This window comes from Alternaria novae-zelandiae (genome assembly GCF_023758075.1).
Source record: "Alternaria novae-zelandiae strain BMP 2774 chromosome Unknown scaffold_2, whole genome shotgun sequence".
NCBI classification, from domain to species: domain Eukaryota; kingdom Fungi; phylum Ascomycota; class Dothideomycetes; order Pleosporales; family Pleosporaceae; genus Alternaria; species Alternaria novae-zelandiae.
In genome coordinates, this window is record NW_026056962.1 from 2,724,891 (window position 1) to 2,751,901 (window position 27,011).

Sequence of the window (27,011 nt, forward strand, 5' to 3'; positions counted from 1 at the left end):
TCCTCTCCTCATCCTCCTTCTTCCGCTTCTTCTCTTCCCTTTCCGCAATCTTCTCATCGTCTTCTTCAATCGCCCTCTTCCGGGAGATATTGTCTGATATGCTGCGTAGAGACAGCGCTTCGGATTTTAGAGCGGAGATGGCGGAGAGGTGGGTGTCGAGGGGTGTGAAGCGTGGGGCTAGGAGGGCGAGTAAGGGTGTGCGGAGGGAAGGGGGCGTGTAGGAGGAGAGGAGGTAGGCTAGGGATGTGCGGAGGCGGAGGAGGTGGGGGATCTCGGGGGGTGTTGTGAGGGTAGGTTTTGATGGGGCGTCGTCGGGTGGTGTTGTTGTTGTAGTGACGCTTGTTTGCGAGTCGACTATTGTGCTGTTCTCCTTCTCTGCGTCTCCGTCGGGCGTTGTTGTGGTGGTTAGTGTGCTTTCCTCGCGCTTTATGCTCATGATGGGTATCTCCAGGGCTGTCTTGATGAATCTCTCCTCCATCGACGGTGGCAATCCTTTCTTGACCATGCGTTCGGCTTTTGCGAGAAGGACTTCGAGGAGCTTGGGGTGCGAGAGCCGGTACATGGACTCTTCGCCTGCGTCGACTGTGTCGCATATCTTCCGCATCCTGGTTTCTATCATAGTCTTGAGGGTGGGGTATTGCGATAACAGCGCTTTCCAATGTGGTGAAGCGGATGAGAGTGCGTCGAGGTAGTCATCGAAGGCGAGGAAGTGCTGTTTCGTGTCTTTTGCTGACTTTGGTGTGAGGGCGGGGAGGATGAGGAAGAGGACGTCGATGTGTGTTGCGATGAACAGATCGGCGGATTTGGTGATGTAGCCGCTGCCTATCCGTGAGGCGTCTGTCTCCTCTGCGGTGTCATCCTCGCTCTTCTCTCCTGTTATCAACCAACTCTTGAAGTCTTTCTTCGGCGCAGCGATGCGCGTGAACTCGTAGAAGCCTTTCTGCGGGCAGAAGTAGTATCGTGATGGTGTATCGTTTGCGGGGTTGTCGAGGCTGACTATTCGCGCGTCTTTGGATGTGTCTTTTGGCAGAACGAACAGCTTCGGGGGGTTCGATGTGCTTGCGGGCAGCGGTTTGGCTGTGGTAGTGGGTTCAGGCGTGGATTCTTTAGGCGTGGCCTTTGTGGGTTTCGAGCGTGTGCGTGCCATTGCGAGGTGTCTGCTGGTCCAATTGGGCATATACAGTATTGAAAGTGGTGTCTCGAATTCGTGGTAGAATCGGAGGTCAGGCGCGTCGCGTGGGCGCAACCTTACACGCGCAATCCCTGTCACGTCACGGTTTCGGATTAGATTAGTCTGGGGTGAACCACAGTCCGGTGTCAACAAACGCTACGGGGCCGGGCTATGCGCTTGTGAGTCCTGCCTGACGATCGACTGTTTCCCATCTTGCTTTTCCCGCTTTCCAGTATTGGCGTTGCTATGGGCCACTGCGAGATCGCGCATCCGATATTGCACCATCACAACAATGATCGTGCGGGAGAGCCCCAAGTCAAAAGGTAAGTCGCCCATGCGAAGATGCCCGGCATGCGCTGACTCTGTGACAGTCAAGAACAACCAGCCCAACTGGCCCCCGCAGTCGCCCGTCGAAGCCCTTCTCAGCTCGCCATCTGGCCGTAAGAGGTACGAGAGCCGCCGCCAGCGCGACTCCGCATCGCCGTCTCCCTCGAAACGCCGCCCAATGTCGCGCGGAGGTGTGCCAGTCGGCAGCGACGGAGAGGAGGATGAGGAGACGCTCCAGCTGCAACTCCAGGCCATCGAGGCTAAGCTGAAGCTGAAGGCGCTGCAGAAGAAGAAGAACGAGTCCCAGGATCTGGATCGAAATGGAGCGTCATCACGAGCGAGCATGGCCACCAGCATGCGCAGAATCGACCTGCCGCGGCCCGAGACCAGGCAAGAGACCGACGTCGAGGTACCACGATCACCAGTACGGATGCGACAAGCGCCAACCGAGCCGAAGAGTCCTGCGCGCGTCATGCTGGGCATAGACAAGGGACTCACAGCCCGCGACGTTAGTCTCAAGCGGCCGGGAAGTGCAGTCAGCGGGCGCATGTCGCGGCTGGGCTCGTCGAAAGAGGTCGAGCCGCCCAAGATCAAGTCCTTCAGTGAGCGCATCGCAGAGAACAGGAACAAGGAAAAGGAGCGCGAAGAAAAGGAGGACAAGGCCGAACAGAGACGGAGTAGGGGATTTGGGCTGCAGAACATCGAGGCGCTGAAAGACCGGCCGTCGCTATCACGTACCAGCTCGTCTCAGAGTACCGACACCAAGACCTCACGCGACATGCCTCCGCCGGCTCTGAGGAATCACAGTCGAACGCAAAGTCTACAGAATCGTACATTTGGGGGTCCGCCCACTCCACGACCAGGCTCCACATTGTCCTTCAGGCCTGAAAGTTCCCGCCCAACCTCGTCCTCTTCCAAGGCTACGTCTAGCAGCTTTGGCTCAACACCGACCGCCACAAAATACGCCGAGATCTCATCACGCGACGAAAGCGCAGATGCTCCTAGTTTCGAATCTTTCTCTGGTCTCCACCTCAAGTCGAGAGAAATGCAACACAATGTGGTCACCCGTACCCTGGAAGGCAAGACAGTCCTTACTATACCACAACTCTTGAAGACCGTCAAGGCGCCAGAATACGATCCGCCAGATTGGGAGAACGATTATGTTGTTCTTGGGGTCATCTGCTCCAAGTCGACGCCACAAAACTCCAAGAACGCCGCGAAGGACCAGACCAAAGGCAGCCAGGACAAGAACTTGGACCAGAACGGCAAATTCATGGTTATTCGTCTCACGGATCTCAAATGGGAGCTCGATCTATTCCTGTTCGACACTGGTTTCTCGCAGTTCTGGAAACTCCCTCTTGGCACGCTTGTTGCTATCCTCAACCCGGACATCATGCCACCAAGGAATCGCGACACCGGCAAGTTCTCACTGAAATTATCAAGTTCAGACGATACCATCCTTGAACTTGGCACAGCGCGAGATCTAGACTTCTGCCATGCACAACGGAAAGACGGCAAAGAATGTGGTCAGTGGATCGACGGTCGCAAGACTGAGTTCTGCGAGTTTCACATCCAACTCCAGGTAGACAAGGCCAAGAAAGGCCGCATGCAAGTCAACACCATGACCGGATTTGGTGGAGGACCAGGCGGCGGCATGTTTGGTCGACGCGGTGGCCCTAAAGGTGATGAACTCAAGAGGGAAGGCAAGTATCACGACCGCGAACTCCACGAGACCGTCTACATCGCACCCCGTCCCGGCGGCGCAGCCAAGCTCATCGACCGCGACCACCAAAACTGGGAAGGCGGAGCAGGCCGAGAAGACCGCTTCCGCAAGCAACTCGCCGAAAAGGAGAAGGAAAGAGAACTAGCAAAGAAGCTCGGCACGATGGGAGATGGCAGCACCGGCGGTGACTACATGAAGCTCAAGGGTGCTGGTACACAGAATCTCCCTGCAAGAGGGTACACATCGTCGCAAGGTTCCTCAGGCGCAAAGCCCGACAAACCAGCCGATGTAGACTTTACCAGTCTACTCAACCGTACGTCAGCCGATGTTTCTTTGGCGCCTGTTAAACGTAAACGAACAGCATCGGCGAAATCTTCCAATTCGAGCGACCCCGTCGGCTGGGGATTCAAGTACGGCCGTATACCATCACCGAAGAAGGACACTTCTTTCCCTTCTGCATTCCGCGGTACACGAGAAGCCAGTCCAGCAAAGAAGAAGGCGCGTCTCTTGCTAGCTGGAAAAGGCATCCGCGAGCCAGGACGCGAGAGTCTGGGCGGTCTCGACGCTGGCCTCATTGCTGCCATGGACGACGATGATGACGATGATTTGGAAGTTGTTTAATTCTTTTGGAAAACACTAGGGGAGGCATACACAAAAAAACATGAGGGGGAGGGCGTTTGGGTAACAACAGCTCGCTGATTGGCTAGAGCTAAGCGAGCAATGGGATGGGGCATTTCGACTTTTCTGGGCTGATGGATACCGAAGGCTTTAGCGTGGAGCGAAGCCGCATTAACGACTTTCCTTTTGTTTTTACTTGTACAATATTATACCCGTCTTTGTTACGCTGAATTGTATACTGCGTTTACCTTACCAAGACTTCGAAGTGTAGTTTTCGAAGAGGTGTGAGAGACATCTGACTGTACCAACGACGCACGTGCGACCACGCCATTGAAGGAAAGAGCAGGACCACCAACTTCCAAACTCAACTCACACCAACATGGCGGCCCCAGACTCTAATACCACGGACAACAAGATCTACGCCCTCATAAACTACGAAGACCCCTACGTCCAACCCCTCATCCTCGCCGCCCTCCAAAAACGTCTCCCAGAATCGTCCTATAAAATCATCACCTCAGTCTCTCAGCTCCCAAGCCCATCATCCCCCCTCCTCCAATGGGTGCAATACGAATCCATCGACTTCGACCACCTCCTATCCAACCCCTCCACCACCCTCTCCAACGCCTACATAATCCGCAAAGCCTTAATCCGGAAACACTACCTCAGCACCACCATCGCGAATTGGATTACAAAGTACCCGGATAGTGTGTTGAAGAGGCATGTGAAGCCGAGTGTGGAGTTTGAAGTCGATTATGCCGAGTTTTTGGATGATGCGTTGGTGGAGGCGTGGGAGTTGAAGGAAGCTTGGGGGAGGAATGAGAGTCAAGAAGATGAGAAGAAGAAGGAATGGTGGATTCTTAAACCAGGGATGAGTGAGAGGGGGCAGGGGATTAGGTTGTTTAGTAGTGAGGAGGAGTTGGTGGGGATTTTTGAGGAGTGGGATCCTGAGAGTGATGATGAGGATGAGGAAGAGGAGGATGCAGATGCGAGAAGTGACGCCGGCGGCGGTATTGGCAGTACTGGCGAGAGGAAAGCGGAAAAAGAAGAGGGAAACGGCATCATAACATCCCAACTCCGCCACTTCATCGCACAACCTTACATCCACCCCCCTTTACTCCTCTCCCCCCCCTCCCCAACCCCAACCCCTTCCTCTCCCTCTCCGCTCCGCAAATTCCACATCCGCACCTACATCCTCGCCACATCCGCTCTCCAAGTCTACATCTACCGCCCCATGCTCGCCCTCTTCGCCGCACGTCCGTACGTCCCGCCTTGGGACGACGTGTTACAAACCGACCGCGACGAAGCCATGCGCGCGCATCTGACGAATACGTGTTTACAAGAGAGCGGGGATAGGGAGGGGAGTGTGGGGTTATTCTGGTCTCTGCCCGACTCTTTACCTGCACAACCCGACCTCGGGTCTGTCAAACTAGAGAGTAAACCGGACTGGAAGGATAAAGTGTTTGAGCAAATCAAGTCAACGACAGGCGCGACGTTTGAAGCTGCAGCCCGCGGCATGTCGATTCATTTCCAACCGCTGCCTAATAGCTTTGAGATTTTCGGGCTGGATTTCATGGTGGGCATTGAACCGAATGGACAGCTGAACACGTATCTACTGGAGGTGAATGCGTTTCCGGATTTTAGGCAGACCGGGGAGGAGTTGAGTGGGATGATTGAGGGGCTTTTTGAGGGTGTGGTGAATAGGGGTGTTTTGCCCTTCTTTGGGGTTGAGGCAAAAGGAGGAGAGCGGGAGGATGGGATGGTCAAGGTGCTGGATATTGATCTGGGACGGCGATGAGAAGGGGGTGTTGTGGAGAGATGGGACAGGATGGCATGGTCACAGCAAATAAGTTTGGTCAGAGTTATCACTCGTATTTTTCCCTGATCTATATACTACGTTCCCTTCCATGTCCTCCCATTACCGTCGATTCAACCACTAAGCACCGTATACCAGCTCGGTGTCTGTTCATCGAGACGCCCAGATACCAAGCCTCCGCATACCGTGATCCCGCAGTCAAATCCGAATTCCCTACTTACTAACTAAGTTACTCTGGCCAACGCACATATGCGTGCTGTCCAGTAAATTTCCCAGTCGAAACACCGATTACAATGCCTTCTCGGCAAAGAAAGGCGTCCACTACCCTTCAGTACCAAACAAACATTAAAGGCCGTCAGTAATGCGAACCTTTTCGTAATGTAATCGTGGGTATCCTGATCCTGTTCCCCGACTCGCATAGGTCGAAGAACACAAAAAGCAAACGCTCGCTATGCAAACAATCAGTCACAAAGGACCTGATGCAAAAGATGAGTTGGGAACGCTTGGTGATAGCATCTCAACACAAGCTACGATGAAGACTTGTTCAAGACGAACGGGCTGAAGGCCGTTAGATGTTGTCAATTGACATAGATGAGGTGGAGTGCTCACTGCGAGCCCGCTTGTCTGCTGCCTCGCGCTCGAGCGGCTCACCGCTGCGCTTCTTGGATGTCTTTGTGGAGCTGCTGGAGCTGTGCGCTGACTTGACACGCGACCAAGAGTCAAACGAGATCTCTGTTACTGTATAAGCGGTGGTTTCACTGGCGAAGATAGAAGAGACTTACCCTTCTTGAGCTTGCGGGTCGTAGGCGGCGGCGATGTAAGTAGCGATGGGGTCGGGACGGCGTTCTTGCCCTTCTTGCGACTCGGGGTAGCGACGGACGCATCGATGTCGGTGGTCGCCTCCTCGTCGTCGGTCTCAATACCGTTTGCGCGGTCGCGCTCTTTGATCTCTGCTTGGAACAGAAGGCGGGGTTTGATAGACGAACGAGTAAGCGGGCGACGGGCCTCATAGCCAATCTGACGGCGGACTTGCTTGTCATCGGCGGAGAGGTCGTCGTCTTCCTCTGCCGCTGAGGCGCCGGAGGGTGCGTCGTCGTGGAACTTGCGGAATACCTTGCGGCCTCGGAAGATGTACACCATGCCTTCGTCACGGTCGACAGCCGCCTCCATCTTGGCAGTCTTTCGGTCGACGGTTTTCCTCGACTTTTGAGGAGCGGCCTTCGCCTTGCCCTTACCCTTGACGGTGATGAACGGGTTATCTTCAGTCTGAGCACCAGGAGTGGGTACGCGCTCCTTGGAGTCGGTGTAGATGGGGATCTTTTCGGTGTTCTCGTCCATCTGCTGGGCGAAGCTCTCTAGAGTGTAGAGGTTCTTGGTCTTGCGGCCCTTGCGCGGGGTCGGCATGGCTTCGTCGATGGTTGAAGGTCGGTTGGCAGGGAACAATACGCGCGCGGTCGAGCTGACGTCTTCGATGCGACGCTTGCGCGGCGTCTTTGCGGGAGTGGGGAGCATGCCCTGTGGAGAAGTTAGCATGTTAGGTTGTAGTAGGTGTGGAGGCCGTCCGGCACTCGACGCGGTTGTTTGTCAACCGCATCGGGCCCAGGCGGTCACCTCAGATAACATACAGGAGCCATGTTTGCAAACAGGGTGCGCCGGGACGAGCTTGGTGCAGCCGTGTCGGAGTCAGAGTCGAGCGGGTTGAGGTCCAAGGGCGCGCGACGGGTCGAGCGTGGAGAGCGGAGGTGTTGGTGTTGTGGGGATGCAGGCGACGACGGGGGTGAGAGTGCAAAGGAAGCGTTTGCGCGGGCTGCAGAACGCTTGGCGTGAGAAGAGGCCGTTGGCGTGATGTCGCGCCTGGTCCGTGGGCTGGACCGCTCCTGTTGGTGAGTGTGAGCGTCGTGCTGGGCGGCCACTCTGCGCGATCGGCGCGGTGAAAACGGCTCGTAGTTGTCTCCATACAGCGGCGCGGGCGGCGTGTGGACACGGCGGGGCGGGGACGGCGTGCGCTCCATGTTGGGTGGGATGATGCGGGTGTTTGTTTGGGATAGGGCAGTTGTGGTGTTGTTGTAGCAATACAGGGCGAATTGTGGATATCCAAAATCAAAACAATGCCACAGCAAGCTCGATGTCGCAGCGCCTCAACGTTGGGTTGACAATGGATGCAGTATCGATATGCGCGCAAGTGGAGATGGCGGTAGGGCTGGTGATGGTGAAGGTGAAGGACAAAGCCGGGTGGAGACAATGGGCTATGTCACGACGGGGAATGAAGGAAGTCGCGAGGTTGGGACGGCAGGTGCAGATGGCTGGTGCTCCTTCCTTGGCGCAACGCGGAACATCAACAAACCCCTGCTAACCGCTGGCCCCGCCAAACCAAATACGTCAAACACGCCAACGCTGTCAGTCGTTGAAACTCACCAAATCAATTCGTCTAGACGAGTCCGACACAATACACAGCACCTTGAACACAGCATGGACCCGCCGAACCTGGGCGCGCTTGACCTCTCCGACTCGGACACGGACGCGTTGTTTGACACGCCTGCGGCACGCAAGACCAAGAAGCAGACAAAAGATGCGGACAATGATGCAGCAAAGACACGGTCAAAGGAGTCGCATTACACGACAGAAGAGGCGCGCGAGGCAGCATTGCGCAGGGAGTTGGAGAGCATACGAAACGTCAACAAGGTTATCGAGGGTGTGGTAGAAAGCCTGCAAAAGGCCAAGGACAACATGGCTGTAAGGGACAATAGTAGAACTGCCGCAGTCTCTAGACTGACGATGAATAGACTGTATCACGCACCGTCCAAAACGCGTCTACCTTGCTCCAGACATGGACGCGCATACTTTCCCAAACAGAACACAATCAGCGTCTAATCTTGAACCCGCAATGGCAGGGTGCGTCGCAAGATTTGATTGACATCGAGGAGGAAGAGGTACACCGCCAGCAGGCTGCACAACGTCGAGCGGCAGACGAGCAGGCGCGGAGAGAAGCTGCAGCTAGGAAGATAGAAGAGGATCGCAGAAGGGCTGAGGCGGCTCCCAGGGCAGGCACTCGAGGCAGAGGCAGGGGCGTCCGGCCACGCGGTGCTTCGACATCGTCCACAGGGAACTATACCGGCGTAGGCGGACAGACCGGACGTGGTATCAGTCGCAGCGACTCACGAGGTCGAGCAGGCAGCGGCATTGGACGAGGGCTCCCGCGGGGACGAGGTAGAGGCCTGGGCTGATGGGATTGCACACACGCCTTCGCCTCACCTCGAACGCATACATGAAATACCCATTCGACATTTACACCTGGATCGTGTATTTTGCAGTGTGGTGGTATCGAATGCTGAGGTCAGCATAATTTATCGTGCAATTTCGGGTCGCCTCACTGAGCCCAACTCATCTTACCATCGCCGGGCATCCATAGCTTGTCTTACCACGGCCTTTCCCCCCGAGCAACCGCGACACGAGACCTCAAAACCGTACCTGCAGCTCGATGCAGCTCACGGGCCGTTGGTGATGCGGATGCGCTTCTCAAAGCGGCATGGTCTGAGGACCCCACTTGTCGTCAGTTGGACCCCGCCGTGCATTTACTTGAGATCTTGCGACAGTCCGGAGGATTAAATAGATTCTGCTTTTCCTACCCTTCGAGCTGCTTTCCATTTCTCCATTTCTTGCTTTTTGCGATTCTGAACTTCTAGATCGCGCAATGGAGGTCCCGACAGCAACGTCGCTACGCGACATCTACCCCGAAGACGCGCTCCCAGTCGAGACAAAGCGATGGGAGAGCCTACTCGCCAAGTTCAAAGAGCTCTATGGCAAGCAAGCCGACTTTGTCGCTAGGAGTCCTGGACGCGTCAACATCATTGGCGAGGTAAATTACATGCAAGAGGTCTATTACCTGTCGCTAATGATTGCAGCACATCGACTACTCCCTGTACGAGGTTCTGCCCATGGCCATTACCGCCGACTTCATCATGGCCGTAGCTGTGCGACCATCTGAAGAGAAGCCGCGCGTACGGATAGCAAACCTCAACTCCGAGAAATTCCCCACTCGCGAGTTCGACATTCCCGAGGGAGAGATCCCAATCGACGCTACCGAGCATGAGTGGACCAACTACTTCAAGTCTGGACTGAAGGGCGTATCACAACTACTGCAAAAGAAGCGAGGAAAGTTCACATCCGTCGGCATGGACATTGTATGCGATGGCACAGTACCGAGTGGTGGCGGTCTCTCAAGTTCAGCGTCCGTCGTCTGCACAAGCTCTTTGGCTGTGCTGGCTGCGAATGGTGAGGAGAAGATTGACAAGACCGAACTGTGCGAGCTTGCAATTGTCTCCGAGCGTGCAGTCGGTGTCAACTCTGGAGGGTGAGTCTTGCATGACTTTTGCATTACCACAGCTAACATGTCGTAGTATGGATCAAGCAGCCTCCGTCTTCTCCCTCCGCGGCTCGGCCCTATACGTATCGTTCAAGCCCAGCCTAAACTACACAAACATCGAGTTTCCCAAGACCGACCCCGAACTCGTCTTCGTTACCGCTCAGAGTTTCGTCGCCGCAGACAAGCACGTCACAGCCCCCGTGTGTTACAACCTGCGCGTCGTAGAATGCACATTAGCAGCCGTCTTCCTAGCCAAAGCATTCGGCCTAAAGAAAGATCTCCCAACAGACTCCTCCCCCCTCGGCGTCAGCCTCCGCGGCTTCCACGACACCTACTTCGAAGACAAAGAGAACGTCTCCGACAACACCAAGATCTCCGTCTCAGACTTCGAAACGCAACTCACGAAGCTAATCCAACACACCGAAGACTACCTCCCCCAAGAAGACGGCTACACACGCGCGCAAATCAGCGGGCTGCTCGGTATCTCAGAAGACGAATTGAACGAACGCTACATGTCCAAGTTCCCCGTGCGCGCCGAAAAGTTCATGCTCCGCCAGCGCGCCCTGCACGTCTTCACAGAAGCCCTCCGCGTGATCAAGTTCCGATCGCTCCTCGCATCTCCCCCATCAAACGACCGCGCATACCTTCAGTCTCTCGGCGACCTCATGAACACGACACAGGATTCTTGCCGCGAGATCTACGACTGCAGTTGTCCCGAGCTGGACGAGCTGTGCGATTTGGCACGTGCGGCTGGGAGCTGTGGAAGTAGGCTTACGGGCGCGGGCTGGGGTGGATGCAGTGTGCATCTTGTGCCGAAAGATAAGGTTGAGGCGGTTAAGAAGGCGTGGGTGGAGAAGTACTATAAGAAGAGGTTTCCGGATATCAGCGAGGAGAAGTTGGCGGGGGCGATTGTTGTTAGTGAGCCCGGGAGTGGGAGTGTGTTGTATAAGGTACAGGATGGGAAACTTGCTTAGATGGAGGTGTGTGGATGAAAGTGTGGGGTCTGCATGCGCTCATGGAGGTTCGGCGCGGCGACGTTGAACTAGGGTAGCCCGTTTGGTAGGTTATAGTCACGACTTTGAATATATGACAAAGATATTGGTTTGTCATGCACCACTCCATCATCACGGTTCCATGGATGTGAAAGATATCACGCAGTCAATTCGATGATGGTGTTCCTCTTCAACTTCGGTTCACGTCCGCAACTTTGGTTCTCTTCACAGATCCCCATGGTTGCATGCGACGCAGGACCATGTTCGTCAACGTCAATGGTGTGATAAAATCTGCAACACACACGACTATATTTCTACACTCTACCCCCTTGATACTCTACTTGCCGAACACACTGCACCCGTCCATACAGCCCTCCGCCCATCTCCACACCTGTATTCTCCCCACCCACATACCATCACCACAGATCTCCATCCACACACCAGGAGAGAGCGAAGATGACAAAGCGCAGCCCCAACCGCCGCAGAAAGTCTTCCCGAAAGCCTAGTCCCCGATCCCATGCACCCGAAATGCAGTACCAAGACGCGGCCTATAACCAAGCGGGACACCAACAAGGCCGGCAACATGATGGTATGCTATATGCGAACGGAAGCATGCCAGCTTTTAGCGAAGATAGCATTCAACGACAGCTAGGGGGGTACATGGTACTACCGCCAACATTTGCACACGCCCAAGCGAACATGTGGCAGCCGGGGTGTTGGTACCCGTATACGCATCCTGCTACGGGAGAGGAAGTCGCGGAGTGGGACGACGAACAATACGCTCACGTTGAAGAAGACTACTCTTACGGCCGCAAGCACAAAGATGGGTGTGAGCGGTTCTACCACCAAGGGGACTGCCACGTTCGCCATGACGACTATCTGTTCGGCCGCAAGCACGAAAACGGATGTGAACGGTTCTACCACCAAGGGGACTGCATTGTTCACCATGAATGTTTTTCTCCAGAGGACACTGTTGCGCCGCCGCGGTACCGGTATGTGGAGGGATATCACGATCCCATCTTGAAGAATTTAGCGCCGGATTGGTGGAGGCTTTTTGGTCATGATGTACCGAAACAGTTCATCCTTTCATCAATATCAGTGGATGATCCAGACGCGGGCTCTGAGCCGAGGAAAGCGGAGGAGAAGGATGGGGAGTGGGATGCGGCGGCGTATTTTGGGCCGTATCGTGCTTCCGACATTGAGGCTTGTCGCGGGCCTGAGAGAGCGTGTGGTGAAGAGGAGGCAAAAGAGATAGACAAGAGAGAAGATAGGGTGCCGATTGAGGGACGTAAGCGAGAATGCGGGGGAAGAGATGACTGGGAATGTGACTTCTGCGGCCCGGAGTGCTTTTGCTGGACTGTCAAGAAAGAGAAGAGACCTGCTGATGACATTCAGTCGCCTAGGATGAGGCTGTATAGAGAAACATGCCTTAGTGTGGGAACAAAGACAGGCAGGAGCTAGTTTACTGCTTTGCGGAGGAATCCATGACTGCCTCGGTAGCCTGCCGATGCGAGCTAGAATAGATGTCGTTACCAAATTCCGTTCATACCATTCGATGGCCGCAGCTGGCTTTTGGGCGTAATAGAGGTGTTGGCGTGCATGTGATGGTATTGTGTCGCTTGGGTGAAGCCACTCGTACGACTGTGAGGCGGACATCTCGCGTGCGGTCTTATGCGGGATGGCTGATTCCACGTGGTGGTGCTCGCGGCATGCATGGCCCTAGGCTTTCTGGAGTAATCTATATTTTGATGGGTTCATCGCGACCTGGAAAGCGCATGGCGTTTGGTGGTGTGACAGGCGTGGTGGGTGGTCTGACGGCATGCATCATGGAGAGGCTTCGACGCGGTTCTAGCCGAGTTTTGAAATCGAACGTTTACACGTTGCGCGATCTTCCGCAGGCCAGCAGGCTTTTCCTTTGCTTTTGTTATGAACGTGGCACCTTGCGATGGAGCTGCTGTAGTGGCTGTGGCATGGGAGCTGTTCGGGGTGGGGATCTGGTGGCCCAGATAAGTAGACCCCTTTCCGCGTTCAGTCGATTCGAAGAAGCGAACCGTGATGGCGTTCTGAACTGCACTGGAGTCCTCATAGACTTAGATCCATGTCCATTTCAAGAAAGCCTAATAGAGAATATGGCTGATGTTCCTGCCTTTTGACCGGGATTAGGCCGAAAAGCGCACGTCAATAGGCAGCTGCGAGGGGGGCAGAGGAGGCCACTCAATGCAGCGAATGAGGGACTCGACGTGTAGAATAATATCTTAGATTTGAGCAAATCAACACAATGTGCCGTAATAATCATCAATGCGATCAGGTTCTGGTGCGTCGGCTTGCAGGCGGTCGGATGGAGCGATGTGATATCGAGCAGGTGCCCTCAGGGCTGAAGTGGGGCCATCTCTGCGCAGGCGTCATCCGCTAGTCGCGCCTCCTTCCCAAGGTCGACTGCACGCCTCCTGCACCACTCATATCGGATGATGGGAACGCCATCAATAATGAAGCTTCATCACACATCACCTACCAATACGCATCTCGCCGTCACAGTGTCTTGTCCAGACCGAGCCAACCTGACGCACGTTTCCGCAGATCGCTGTACCAGCCGTTGCTGCACCCCGGATCGCGAAGGCTGCCACGTGTGTTTGAATCATCTGCCGGCATATTGAAACACCAACGGACTGGCTCCCAAAAGGAAAAAGAAGCTGCCCAGCATTCATATCACGTAGCTGAGAGTTCCCGACCACAGACTGCGAACTATTGGCTAATCAACAGAACTCTAAATGTGTCTTGTCCGCTTCCGTCAGAATCTCTGCGTTCACCAGAATCACGGGTACGAGTTTCCAAACAGGCCCTCAACTATTGTATTGGAACGCTCCCTTGGAAATCATGGTCGATCAACTCCATCACTGTATGCGCGACAGACGTCCATGGTAAGGAGGTATCCAATCTGCACATGAACACCAAGCGACTGAGGGCCACGCTACCTTGCAAGACAATACCGGTTCGCAGAATATGGCACCACATATCGTACGATCTGTTTAAAAGGTCTGCGACTTTACTGGACTATTAATCTTCAGCGCGCTCAGACCTTGACTTGGATCACTGCAGGGCTCTAGCATGTCTGATAAGGCTATCACTCCAGCTGGTCATGACCAATCATCCAACTTGCGTCTGAGTGGAATTCGGCAAAGACTCCGGAGGGTGATGCTCAATTAGGGGGACGACTTGGTCCATAGCAAATCTGGACGGCACATGCTTGGTATATGCCGGGAATGGCACTACCCTACGCCTCGAACGCTCAAAATCCACGTGGTGATTTAGCATCCACATTGAGCTTGTATCGAGCTCTGAAAATGGTCGCAAGCCATCGATCAGCGGCACTCTTGCCGCATTTAGTCAAAGCATAACGCCAAATGTTCGGTTCGTTACCGATACTGCTGAACTTGAACATACTCACGTTCGGATTTGGACTGATCTGGACTCTCGTCGCGATGTTCTGTGTTGTGAAAATGAGGTATCGGCTATGCAACGACTTCGATGATACGCCCAATGAAGGCCTCGCTACATAGCTAACTACTTGCATGCCGGCATTCTATAAGTTTCAAGGTACGTCCAGTGATCAAGACCTTGGCTTATCGGTCTTGTCAGATTCTAGTCTAGTATCGAAACTATACTCGCACTTTGATACCATTTCACAGCTCACACTACAACTTCTCTCACACCGAATTCTCGACCAGCTTCATCACGCAATCGATCTTGGCTAAACGGTACTTTACTTGGGAGCCTATCTACGCATGCCCGATAGAACCTTCGTACTCGCAATAGTACTTGAACGACATTGCAGATACCAGCAAATCGCACACGGGTAGCTGGATGTTGATAAAATGGCTCAAATATCACGCTACATGAACAGCGATGATACGACACTATCCACGGCAGCTGCTTCCCCAGAACGCAACCGATTACTGAGCCTCCCAGCGGAATTGCGGGAGCAGATCTACCGTAACATCCTCTCATCGCCCGATCAAGGCCCAGAAGTACTTCAGACTTGTCGTCAGATCGAGCGAGAAGCACGCAAGTTCCTCTACCAGAGACCTATCAACTTCTCGAATCAACTATCGCTATATACTTGGGTAGACACAACGCCTGACGATCTCCTCTCGCATGTCACCGACGTATCAGTTACGATTCGGGATATAGACCTTCGACCCGTACTATGCCCACACGCATTCACGCCATCATCGTCATTACGGCCTCAGCTGCTCAGTTGGGAATTATACGAAGCGGAAATTGGCAAGCTCATCTCGACGCTAGGAAGACTGCCGAAGATGAAGACAATAATCATCATATCACCTACAGTCTGCCAGTCCCACCTGTATGGCGAATTCGTGTCCAGAATCTTGGATGGGCTTCATTCGACATCGTCAAACCTCCGGGTCGTACACGTCACCAGTCTACAATCCTGAGTTCTGACGGAGCAGAAAAGGACGTCCAAACTCCATCAATCCTCATTTTCTCTGATGGCTACTAGACGCATTATCTGCTGGCACTAAATGCACTTTATCTTCGCACATCAAGCATTCAAGTCCCATCACTCGGGCCTGTCTTCAATGTCTCCACACCTTCAACGAGATCTTTGCAGCTCAGTAAGAATCCCCATCCGCCCATGTTGAACTCAACCATCTCCTGGGCAGATTTCGGGCTGGTTGTAGCAGTTCCGTCGCTCAACAACAGGCAGTCCCAATTTCTCCAAACTGCATCAGTCAAACTGCCAGCAACACATTGGTCTGTGTTGCAGCCTGTAAAGATCAACGTCCTGATACCGCGAGCCTTCAACAAACTCTCGACAATGGTCCCTCCCCAGAACCCCGACAGTCGATTCTTCCAAACTCTTAGATCATCAGGATGGGCCGAACTCTCCAAAGTACTGTAAAGATTGGAATTCCATTGATCGCGCATGAGAACGGCGCCGCCTTCGACCGTAGATCCGTCATCTAGCGTTATGGGGCCGATGTTGGTCCCAAGCCCAGGTGCCTCACGATCACCTTCGAAGTTCGTGTCCATTGAGAAACCACGGACAATCGCAGGGGGCATAGTCTCAATGTCTTCATCTGTGAGACCCCAACCCAGCCAGAGAATTTGGATTCCGGCCTTCCTGCAAGCCGGTATCGCTTGATCGGTGAGTTTTTCCGCGACTTGCAAACCCAGGCTGTTCGACGGCCGATCAAACGCTGGAGACAGAAAGTAGTTTTGCATATCGACGACTACGAGTGCAGTCTTGGTGGGATCAATGATGGCATGCGAGTCCTGTGTGCGTAGTGTCATGCGAGGGTAGACCTTGGGACTCTCGGGCGCGGCAGGATGCGTTATGTCGTAGCCTTCCGTCTCGGAGTATAGCCAGAAGTTCTCTGCGCCCCCGATGACCTTCATTTCTTCGCTCGTTGATGTACGTTGAGGGTTGCCTGCGTGAGGAGAAGACCGCCAGACTCAGGATTAGAACGTGGAGTTATGATACTGTGAAGAAGCACGCGAAACACGATGTGCGCGAGCTGGTAGCTGCACCAATGTAATGGGTCGTTCTCGGTCTCGGTCTCGCGTACTAGCGAAACATGGAAGGCGCGTTTGGCCTGTGGCTTTGTGCAAACACATTTGTGATTGAGGTACTAAAGCAGGAATCTATCATGAGTCAATAAAGGTATTTTATCGTTGATTGCGATGTCCAAGCATAGCTTTTACCGGCGTGTGGTAGTCGTTTGAGAAAACGAACCTTTGTATGGCAGTGATGACTAGTTTAGATTTGTCAGCGAACTGGGCGGCGGGGATCGGCCGTTCTGCTAGCGACATGAGACACCAGACCGAACAGCATGTCAGCATAGCTTGATCTCATTATTCCATCAGACAACTCACGATGTCGAGTAGTGGCGTCGAGAAACGCGGGTCTGCGTCCACGGTGCGAGTAAGTAGGTTTGCTAGCATTTATCCGGCTTAGGCCGCCTGCGGGTCCTTGCAGCCGCTCGAGACGCGACTCTGCCACGACAGCCGCCCACAGCTATAGAGCATCGATCATCGCATCTCGAGCGCTCCAGACGCGTCTACCAGCGGGCTAACGCGTCTTCTAGGCCTGTGATCTGTGTCGCAAACGGAAGCGAAGATGCGTGTGGAACCACGGTCCTCAGGGCTGCTCGCCGTGCACCAATTTGAAAGAAACGTGCATGACCACGTACACGCGCAAACAAAGGTCGAAACCACAAAGAGGGTATGATCTGGCTGCATTACGCAGATGGAAATGTCATTGACGATGATTCAGCAACCGCATATCTGAGTATGAGGATCGGATCAAGAGACTAGAGTCGCTGCTACACGAGCGGAATGTGGCACAACCAAACGTGCGCCAACAACCGGTCATGCAAACAACAGAACATTCACCCCCAATCTCAACATGGGTAGATTCGTTGCGTCATGAGGTGGAGGCTGGCCCACATCCTCTTCTTCCAGATTTCGACCCTTTTGACATGGAAAGCTTCCTACCAGACAATGATGGTTTGTTTGCAGACGACCTGGGCGCGTTGTCTACCGGCGGTTCTAGTCATGACTCTTCGACGCTAGATCCCTCGTTACAGGCTCCGTTAGATGGCATCTATTCCTCCGCCAACTTCCAAGAGGATGTTGCTTTCCTGCAAGCTGCACAATTTGGGACGGGGCCGACAGAGGATGTCAGTCTATCACCGCTGCCAATAGTAACCAGTCCAACGAGTGACTGGTATCTCCCACCCCCGGAGCTCGGAACGACACTGCTTGCGGAGTTCCTGACTGACCTAAATACCGCCTATCCGCTCTACCAACCACATGTCATTGCCGACCACCTTCGGACATGCTATGCGGGGCTGCCTGATGATTCGGCAATCGCTTGGACGAGTGCGTACATCGTCTTTGGTATGGCACATCATATGCGTGGCATGAGTTCGACTGGTGACAGCCATAACATGGACATGGCTCAGTACTACCTTGCCCGCGCTTACTCCACACTTGACACTCTTCTCACAGCGCCGCCATCCCTAGGACAGGTACAATGCCTTGTCGGTATCGCGTTACTCATCGTCGCCAGTCCATGCAGTAATAAGAGGCCGGCGGGTCAATTCGTCTCCACCGCCCTCCGTGTCATCAGAAGTCTAGCCAACGAAGGCAAGAAAAGCAATGCAACGGCGCAGGAACTCAGTGACGGCGCACATCAGCGTCGTGTTTTCTGGATCTGCTTCACTAACGACATCAGCCTGAGCATTTTAAGCAACACGCAACCAACACACCAGCTTCAAGACGTAGCCAACTGCTCCGACTTTGTAGCCGACGAGCTCGGTGCGCTCACTGCGACCGAGGGCACTTGGCGAGCGCATATCTTCTGGCTCTTCACAAGGATAGCCTTACTCCAGACCGAAGCCATCGACCAGGTGCTCTCTCGCAAGACAAGTAACACAACTCCGCTGGACCTAAGCGCCGCCACAGCCATCGTGCTCGCACGCTTGCAGGCCTTTCACGAGCAACATCACATCTTCCATCTCTCTGCTAGCCAGTTGGAACAAATACTATACCGGGCAGATATCTGTCATTGTGTTGCACTGGAAGCTTACTACTTCGGAACTGTATATCGACTACATGCGTTTACGGCGATGGACATGAGTTCGGAGACCAACCCCTTCGAGCTGGACGGTTTGATCACAATGTCGAAGATGAAGCAACACAAAGCATATCTGGAGGCGCAAAGGGTATTGAGTCTGTTGCCGGTAGCGCCCCGGGGCAACGTTGCTTTGTACTGGTCAGTGGGTTCGCTGTTTGGTTCTAACATATACTAATCTCTTCACAGGATGGTATATCCCTATCTCATCGCAGCACTCGTCACTATGCTTGCACATCATATCCATAATGCAGCTGAGACGGCTCCATCGGCTGCCGAAATGCGCATTTATAAGCAACTACTCGCTGATCTGGATACTATGGTTTTGGCAGGCGACAATCCAGACTTGGAAGCGAAGAGAAACTTTTGCAAGTGCTTATTGTCGACGCTCGAGGCGCGGCACAGTGCTTACGCGATAGGCGGGACTTCAGGGTGCATTGCGGTTACTAGCTAAGAACTAGAAGAAAGAATCTCATTTATGAGAGGTATAGAAGTCATTGAAGGGCGACTGACTGACCACGTCCCTGTCGTCAGGCGCAGGGTATCTGTGTATGAGTGTATATGTACCCTTCTTCTTTCGTGATCTGGTGAGTCTTTCAACCTCCCTGCTCAATCGTCGCATTTCAGTCGTACTGGTGTCAATCTTGGCCTTCTCTTTACTATCCCTCATCCCTTGCTCAGCCCTCCTAAAGGCCACCTTCATCTCCTCGTGTATGACAACAAGACCTGAGTCAAGCTCTACTTTCCCGTCAGCTATGGGCACGTGCCTCCTCTCACGGATCGCTTCCACTGACCTTTCCAGTCTTTCAAACTTATTTCGCGACCCGATCTCAATTTTACATCGAAAAGATTCGACAGTGACGTTTCCAATCTTCCCAAGGCAATTTTGTATTTCTTCAAGCTTTTCTCATATTGCATGCTGTGTTTGCGAAAAAGCTTAGGCTTCATCGCAGATTGGAAAACGCGGGTGTGGGCTTCAAGAAGACGGTCTATCTGTTTGCCAGTAGTGAATGCGGGGTTGGAATCCGTGCGACTCGAGGCATCCGCCGAAACATCCGCTAACACCCTGCGAGGAAGCTTGGGCAGATGTTGGCGTGATTGCGCCGAAGTTGACAGAAAGGCACCCATAGCACTCGTGGATGACAGTGGGACCCATAAGATTTAGAGAGAGACGACTAATAAATGAGTGGCCCCGCAGAACCGGAGGTTGCCCAGGTGCGGCTGAGATGCATGAAATGGAATATTTCCAAGGGTCTTGGCTACGGCGCCATAAAACCAGGTGGCCGCCGGAAGACACAGCAGAGTCAGCTTGAATCCCAATGCGCAGCAGATGGCGAGCCCAGAAAACAACACCGACTTGTTGCGATACATTGCGCGGTCACTTGGAGAGGAAGAAGAGTTTCATTTCTTACGATTTGAGAAGCTTCAGCGGACCAACATCGTCGCACAGCAGATGCAACTATTTGAGCTCAGGCTGAAGTTTGAGAACACACAAAGTGCCTCAGCTGATGACCTCATGGATCTCAAGAACAGCCTTAAAGACTACGGTGCGAGCTGAACAGAACATTAGCGAACTACAAGAGCCACGTAGCTGACAAAATACTAGTCACCGCAATTCGAGACTACCAATTCATTCGAAGTCGAAAGAGTGTGGAGAGGGAAGACATGCATCAGAGGAGACTTCTGCTGCAAGCATGGTTCCAGCCTAGGTTTGGGGATGGCGACGTGTTCTGGTCTCACTATGCCCACTTCGACGAGACAGCAGCCACAATTGACCCTTTCCGGAGCTTTTTGATGAGCAGACTGCCCATCTACCTCACCTACACCAAGAATGAGCGATCTGACCGGCGGGCAGCGTACACCGACGGCAAGGGGCCCAAGGATGTGTCGCCATTTGTCGACCACCTCGCACGCTTCGTGATAGCAATCACGGGTGGGCTGTTCCTCGTCGTGCCAATGCTCGTCATGGCTTTCGATACATCGCAAAAGAAAAGCCTCATCACGGTCTCGTTATCGGTATTTCTGTTCGCCCTCGCACTCTCGTTTGGAGTCAGAACTTCCAATATTGAAGCGCTTGTCTCAACAGCGACGTATGCTGCTGTTCTGGTGGTGTTCGTGGGGACGAGTTCTGGCGATGGAGGCACCGTGGCAGCTGCAAGTAACTCCACAATGGCATTGTAGTGACTGGAAGTGAACGGAGGCCGGATAGTACAAGGAAAGACACTCAATTCTTCTTCAAAATTGTACGACAGCTTGACGAACAACTTTTGATTTGACCGTTTCTTCGTCGAGCACGACATGTGTCCTGTCATACAGAATGTTGTCTGCGGCTTTGTTGATGCCGCTCACCGTGCATCGCGACTGTGTCAAGTACGCTGGAGTTACGAGCCCATCCTAAGCAGCACAATATTGGAATGCGCTGCCAGTCACCCGGTCGCTAAAAAAGGCCAAACTCAGACCTCACCAAATTTAGCGTGCAGAGAGAAGAACAACAAAACCTCTACCTTTTGCAACGCTTCTTTCTATACTTACAGCTAGAGAGTAGCTCTAGCTAAATAGCTAGTAAAATAGCTTTTATAATTCTCTATACTTTTTTCTACTAGGAATTTAAATTGTATGCTTAGGTAAAGTATTAGAAGCCTTCTGCGGGGGCAAGTTTGTAAGTTCGGGCTTTATTAGCGACCGGGTGCCAGTGTTACATTACAAGGCTGTCAGAGTGCGTATATGTGCGACATCGATGGGCACCCACTCATGTGCTAATTCAGGCTGCGCTTACCGTACCGCGAGGCTGTCTGTCGGAGAACAAAACTACCTAGGTAAGAATACTACAACGGCTAGCCTTTCTCCATATCGCGGCTCAAGCACAGCTTAGTGGCATTACGAATTGTATCATTTGGGCCTCTCTCTGCCTACCTAGGTAGCGATAAGTGAACCTGCATTTCATGTTGAGTTTTATAACTTGTGCTACCCAGCTGAAAATCATGCCTGCCGAGGTGAGATTATGAGATCATCAGGCAGCCGAGAAGTGATCCATTGGCTCTCAACGTCTCTCGACGTCCAAGCGCCCTGCACCTTGCTGTGTCCTGGTTCAGAGGCGCAACCCTGCCTTACTGGAGACAGAACAGATTTCTCCTCAACTTCTCCACAGACTTATCAATTTCACACAATCGCTCTGGGCAATGGGCCGCGGTGGTTACAACGGTGGTAGCGCAGCTGTTGACGGGCCAAACGTCGACGACGTTTATATTTTCACGGCGGACCGGAGTTTGGATGCTGATCTCATTCAACGCTCGCGGATCGTAGGGGCTGGATTTTCGTTGAAGAACGAGCACGGCGCCGTACAAAGAGAGTTTGGATATCTTCTCAGGGTGGATTCGATCGCAACAAGCACGCAGCCTTCAAGGAAAGGCCTTGTAGAGAGAATCCTCGCGGCTTTCGGAAGAAGAGACAAGTCTGGACGCAAGAGCACGACACAGATCAAGTGGGTATCGGCATCGCATTTGCTTCACACCGCGCCAGGAGGAGCGAGTCTGGCGGATCAATACTATCTGGACCACCCAGAAGCGAAGCGACCTTTTGCAGGGTACAACTAGTCGAACCAAACAGCACAGATGCAGCACAGAGGTTATGCACCGAAGTCGACCTGGCGACATCGGCAGTTCCCACCTGATGCTACTTCTACCGTGCCTTGGGACGGTAGCCAAGAACGACAACCAGCGTTTACAGATGACTTATCGAAAACAAGGGTCGACTTCGATGCTTTTATCAACTCCATGGATGATCGATCTTTCGCATACCTATGCTTGATACGCGAATACGCCACTCGTGCTCTTCAAGGAAAAGCAGCAGAATACAGTGGATTATATCAGGCTATGGTATCTCAGACTATTGTCGAAGAAGTCTCATCACGTATATCGATTATCGAATTCCTAACTGATGGTCTACGCTCGAGGACCTTTGCGGCGTTCGAAGAATTCAAGAACTACATTGATGAAGCGTCGGCAAGAAGTGACTCACCATTCAGACGTTTGTTCGTATTGGAAGATATGCCTGTGCGATACATCTGCCTGTTAGGATCAAGGCTTCGTATTCATCCTACAGTCTTCGCGCGCCATTATACAACCGGGGGCAATAGCACGATATCGGACAACATTAATAGTCTCCCTTCGATAATCCAAACCAGCACCTCCGACGGCCTCGACTACGAAAGTGATGATGAAGAACTCCACACGCCTGGTAAAAGAAGAAGTTTTACGCTTCGGTATCCAGTACTCATGCCGCATGTATCTGCCAAACAAAACTCTGACCCGTCCAAATGTCCGACGTGGCTCAAGCCGAACGCGAGACTGAGGGACCAGAGCGCAAATCCACGATTCGTCGTTTCGAGGAACCTGGAAACACCGACTAAATATGATCAGTGGGACGCAAGAGGCGAGATTTCTGAGCTGGAGAGCCAAGTCACATACTGGTACCATATGCTGCCAGGAGGCGGCTGGGAAGGTCAGTCAGAATTTCTACCTTGCTAAATCCAGTCTAGACACTCATGGTACACCTGCAGGCCTAACGCTTGTTGACCCATGCATCAAAGACCCAGCCCATCTCGCTGTTATCAAAGGCAGTCCATATCCGAACCTCAGTCGTATAATTCGATATCCAGAACTGGAAGATCACGAGAAATCTGACTTGGCCCCTCATCCGCTGCAATGGCACCCTAGTGCGGCCTTCACAAAATACGTCCTGCACGATGACATATTGATTCATTTCTCGGTGGCCAATACCGGTCCAGGAGGGAACCCACTATCTGTAACGCCCTTTCTACGTGGTTTTGTGATCAGCAAATGGACCGCCGAATTGAATCACATTCGCAGAAGCTACGGCCATACACGAGCGGCGCTCTTCTCAGTCTCTTCGTCGCATTATTCTGGAAGTACGCATACTTCAGCGCCGCACACAGTGCGCTGGGGAGCGGATTGGAAAGAGTGGCTCTTCGAGACGATGGCCAAATTCACAACGGACCTGTACCTCTACCGTTTCGAAGTCGAGACCAACATGCGCGCTCTGGGGATCGACGTCGAAGACGCGCAAAGTTATGGTTTTGTTGGCAAACGAGAGGCGCAGATATGGCGACTCTTGCGTACCACTTGTATCGATTTACAGGAGATGTTCCAGCATTTGACCGATTCATACACCCAGATCATCGCGCTAAGAGAGGCACAAGCGAGTAATGCGCAAGCCAACTCTGTGCGTTGGCTCACAGTATTGGGGACCCTTTTTGTGCCTTTGTCCGTGGTCGCGGGTATCATGTCCATGGGAGGCGATTTCTTGCCCGGAGAGAGCAAGTTCTGGGTGTTCCTGGCTGTGGTGTGCCCTATTCTGCTGATTATAGGTGCAGTCCTGGTGATGACTATGGACCAGCAGACATTATCGCTGTGGCGGAGATTCAGGTGCTGGTGCGGTATGAGTAGCTAAGGTATCCTCGACGATTCGCTGGATTTGCGGTACTGCCTGTGTCCCTACCGGAAGAAGCTGCAGCAGCAGGATCAAATCGCAGAATCACAACCCTTGCTTTCAAAGGCGCGATGATGTGGAATAATCTTGAAAGCGGGACGTACTACGACGACGCACGCTTCGACCCGGTCTTCGCGATGGCGCAGAAACTCCATGTACCGCTGTATCTGCACCCTGCTGCTGCAACGGCAGATACCGCATCCAAATTGTTCGTGGGTAACTACCCAGCCGCCGTGGCGGGAAAGCTTGGGGTGACCTCGTGGGGTTGGCATGTCGATGTAGGAACGCACGTGTTGCATCTCTATAGCGCGGGGTTGTTCGATCTCTTCCCCAAGCTGAAGTTCATGATTGAACACACAACCGCGAAGGGCTGCCCGTGTTTATTGACCGAATCGATTCGACGGGACTGCGCAACGATAGGACGTTCGATCGGGTGTGGAAGAAGGATATCTGGAGCACGATAAGTGCGTTCTTTACTGTAAGGCAATTTGAGCAGCTGAGGCAGGTGAGTCCAGTCGAGCGGATTATGTGTTTGGTCGATTATCCGTTCAGTATCAATACGGATTGCTGGGCGTTCGAGGAGAAGTTGGCGCAAGCGCAGGTTCTAAGCGACGCTGAGATGGACAGGTTTGCGTAGAGGAATGCAGAGAAGTTGCTGAAACTATGAGTAGCCGAGATTGATGGAACGACAGGTAAAGGTAATCGAACAATGATAGTATTTGCCTATGGACGCGCGTTGGTCGCATGCACAGATGAACTTCAAGGGGCCGATGATGCCATGCCAAGATGTATGACGCTTGTTCACGATAGGGTTAGCGTAGCCGCTAGCGCACCCAGCTCGCGCCTTCGCGCTCGAACGCGTCTCCCCTACAGTCCAGCTTCGCACATCCACCATCTACCATCTAAACATCTTCAGGTCCTGCGAGGCCCAATGCTTGTCTGCGAGTTGGTGCATCAGCCTTAAAGTACGGCTTCTCCGCTAACGACGTAACCCTTGTTCCGTGCCTCGGCTCAATTCCACCATAATCCCAACTCGCGTTGTGGATTGTAATTCTGTTATCCCACAATGCCGAAGTTCCTGGCGTCCAGCGGAACCGGACCTGGATATCGACGTTGTTTTCGTACACATCGAAGAGGTAGTTGAGAATGACGTCGCTTTCAGCTTTGTCTAATCCGACAATGCGATCTGTGAAGGCGCGGTTGACCCACAGAGCTTTCCATCCGGTTGCCGGGTGGACACGAACGATCGGATGAACGCGTTCGATGTGCTTAGGACCAGCACTAGGATCATCACGATCAAGGTACGGGTGCGCACTGCGGTACACTGCCTCTCTGCCATCGATGATCTTTCGGAAAGCAGGAGAAAGCTTCTCGTACGCAGCGTAGCCTGAAGCCCAGAGGGTGTCACCTCCGATCTTTGGGATGGTATCGTTGTGGAGATGGGTTACACTAAAAGAGTCAGAAACGAACATCCTTCCAAGATACTACCACCTACCCAGCAGGTTGGCGTTCGTGTACCAGATCAGTGTGCCATCTAGATGCACCACCCGTCTTCCGAAAGCTGGCTGGCACTTCCGTCGCCTGCAGAGCGGGCCATAGAACCGTCACCCCTGGCACACCGGGTACGAATGGAACTTGCGGCTTCACTCGATGTTAGCGCGTGAAGCGTCTTTGGGGAAGAACTACTCACGTGGACTTCAATCTCGCCATAATACTCACCCAGCTTTTTCTGCTCTTGAGGCGAGAGATCCTGATCACGGAAGAACACCACGCTTCTTTCAGCAATCAGAAGACCAAGCTCGTCCTTTTGTTGATCTGTAAGGTCCTTCAGCTGAAGTCCAACGATCTCGGTTCCGATGTGTGAGGTCAAATGGATGACTTCCTTCGCAGCACCAAACAGCGCTTGCTTCTCTGGATCGGCTCGGGCACCCGGATCGATGTGCTCACGATCATAGTCCCTGATCTTGTACACATCGTCAAGGTAGAGTGGTTTTGCCGGTCTGTACGGATAGCCGGCCGACAGATCGATTCCCGCCTTCTCGAGTCTCTTCCTGGCTGGCTCTGGCAATCCCAGCGAGTCTTTCCGCGGCTGGACAGTATCCTTCTCCTGAATGTGTTCGTGGATGGGGATTGCGATTGGAGCCATTGTCAAAGTCGTTTGTGATGCAGTTGCGCAGACCTCATCGCTCGCGGTCCGACCAATTTTATACCCGGAACTCTATTACCCCACTTCTCAAAACGTTCGCTCACAAATCCGACTCACATGCGTGGTCGACTGATGTGTCTGCATCGCGTGCTGTTTGCGACACATCTTGCGGGGTTGCGATCACATCATAATCTTGCAGATGACGAATACCCATTCAACGCTTCTCCTGTTATCGCTCGGACAAACTTCGCTTCATTTCAAATGTATCGAGAACTGAAATCACACCTTAGTCGCAAATAGGTGCGTCGGTGTTGGTTGCTTGCATCCCACGCGTTTATGGCCGCTCATGATGCCATCCGTATCCACCATCGCGCTTTGTTTCTAGCTACACCCCAGTTGAGCTGCTTACAGTGCTGACAAGCGCTATAGCCGAGGGACAAGCAAGGAATGCTGACAGTGGGTAGATGGCATTCATGATTGAGTGTTGGGAGGCTTGCGTGTGTTGCTGTCGGCTGAAAAGTCGCATTCCATTTGCACGCGCGAAGCTGCGAAAAACTTCCTCCAGCATACAAGCTGTATTCTGAACATGTCGTTCCGCTGCAAAAGTGTTGCTGTAATCGGTGCAGGCATCAGTGGCGTGGTAGCTGCAGCTCATCTTCAAAGAGAGGGTATTAAAGTCACCGTTCTTGAGCG

General features: G+C 53.1%; 8 protein-coding genes across 8 annotated transcripts; 5 read left to right on the forward strand and 3 right to left on the reverse strand.

Moving 5' to 3' along the window:
* Positions 1–1,463: 1,463 nt before the first annotated feature.
* J4E88_001928 (uncharacterized protein) lies at positions 1,464–3,842 on the forward strand (the record flags this gene model as incomplete). The annotated part of the gene is made up of 2 exons (XM_049395595.1): positions 1,464–1,494; positions 1,543–3,842. The coding sequence occupies 2 exons, from the start codon at positions 1,464–1,466 to the stop codon at positions 3,840–3,842; spliced, it is 2,331 nt and encodes a 776-aa protein (XP_049259459.1).
* Positions 3,843–4,218: 376 nt separating this feature from the next.
* Positions 4,219–5,634, forward strand: J4E88_001929 (uncharacterized protein; the record flags this gene model as incomplete). The annotated part of the gene is made up of 1 exon (XM_049395596.1): positions 4,219–5,634. One exon carries the CDS (start codon positions 4,219–4,221, stop codon positions 5,632–5,634), a length of 1,416 nt encoding a protein of 471 aa, XP_049259460.1.
* A 586-nt stretch (positions 5,635–6,220) lies between these two features.
* On the reverse strand, positions 6,221–7,664 carry J4E88_001930 (uncharacterized protein; the record flags this gene model as incomplete). The annotated part of the gene is made up of 3 exons (XM_049395597.1): positions 6,221–6,384; positions 6,435–7,167; positions 7,278–7,664. The coding sequence occupies 3 exons, from the start codon at positions 7,662–7,664 to the stop codon at positions 6,221–6,223; spliced, it is 1,284 nt and encodes a 427-aa protein (XP_049259461.1).
* A 457-nt stretch (positions 7,665–8,121) lies between these two features.
* Positions 8,122–8,876, forward strand: J4E88_001931 (uncharacterized protein; the record flags this gene model as incomplete). The annotated part of the gene is made up of 2 exons (XM_049395598.1): positions 8,122–8,385; positions 8,436–8,876. 2 exons carry the CDS (start codon positions 8,122–8,124, stop codon positions 8,874–8,876), a joined length of 705 nt encoding a protein of 234 aa, XP_049259462.1.
* Positions 8,877–9,343: 467 nt separating this feature from the next.
* J4E88_001932 (uncharacterized protein) lies at positions 9,344–10,989 on the forward strand (the record flags this gene model as incomplete). Its single annotated transcript, XM_049395599.1, has 3 exons — positions 9,344–9,508; positions 9,555–10,003; positions 10,050–10,989. The coding sequence occupies 3 exons, from the start codon at positions 9,344–9,346 to the stop codon at positions 10,987–10,989; spliced, it is 1,554 nt and encodes a 517-aa protein (XP_049259463.1).
* A 4,587-nt stretch (positions 10,990–15,576) lies between these two features.
* On the reverse strand, positions 15,577–16,425 carry J4E88_001933 (uncharacterized protein; the record flags this gene model as incomplete). Its single annotated transcript, XM_049395600.1, has 1 exon — positions 15,577–16,425. The coding sequence occupies one exon, from the start codon at positions 16,423–16,425 to the stop codon at positions 15,577–15,579; it is 849 nt and encodes a 282-aa protein (XP_049259464.1).
* Positions 16,426–17,507: 1,082 nt separating this feature from the next.
* J4E88_001934 (uncharacterized protein) lies at positions 17,508–18,832 on the forward strand (the record flags this gene model as incomplete). The annotated part of the gene is made up of 2 exons (XM_049395601.1): positions 17,508–18,440; positions 18,671–18,832. The coding sequence occupies 2 exons, from the start codon at positions 17,508–17,510 to the stop codon at positions 18,830–18,832; spliced, it is 1,095 nt and encodes a 364-aa protein (XP_049259465.1).
* Positions 18,833–25,074: 6,242 nt separating this feature from the next.
* Positions 25,075–26,318, reverse strand: J4E88_001935 (uncharacterized protein; the record flags this gene model as incomplete). The annotated part of the gene is made up of 2 exons (XM_049395602.1): positions 25,075–25,587; positions 25,863–26,318. The coding sequence occupies 2 exons, from the start codon at positions 26,316–26,318 to the stop codon at positions 25,075–25,077; spliced, it is 969 nt and encodes a 322-aa protein (XP_049259466.1).
* Positions 26,319–27,011: the final 693 nt, after the last annotated feature.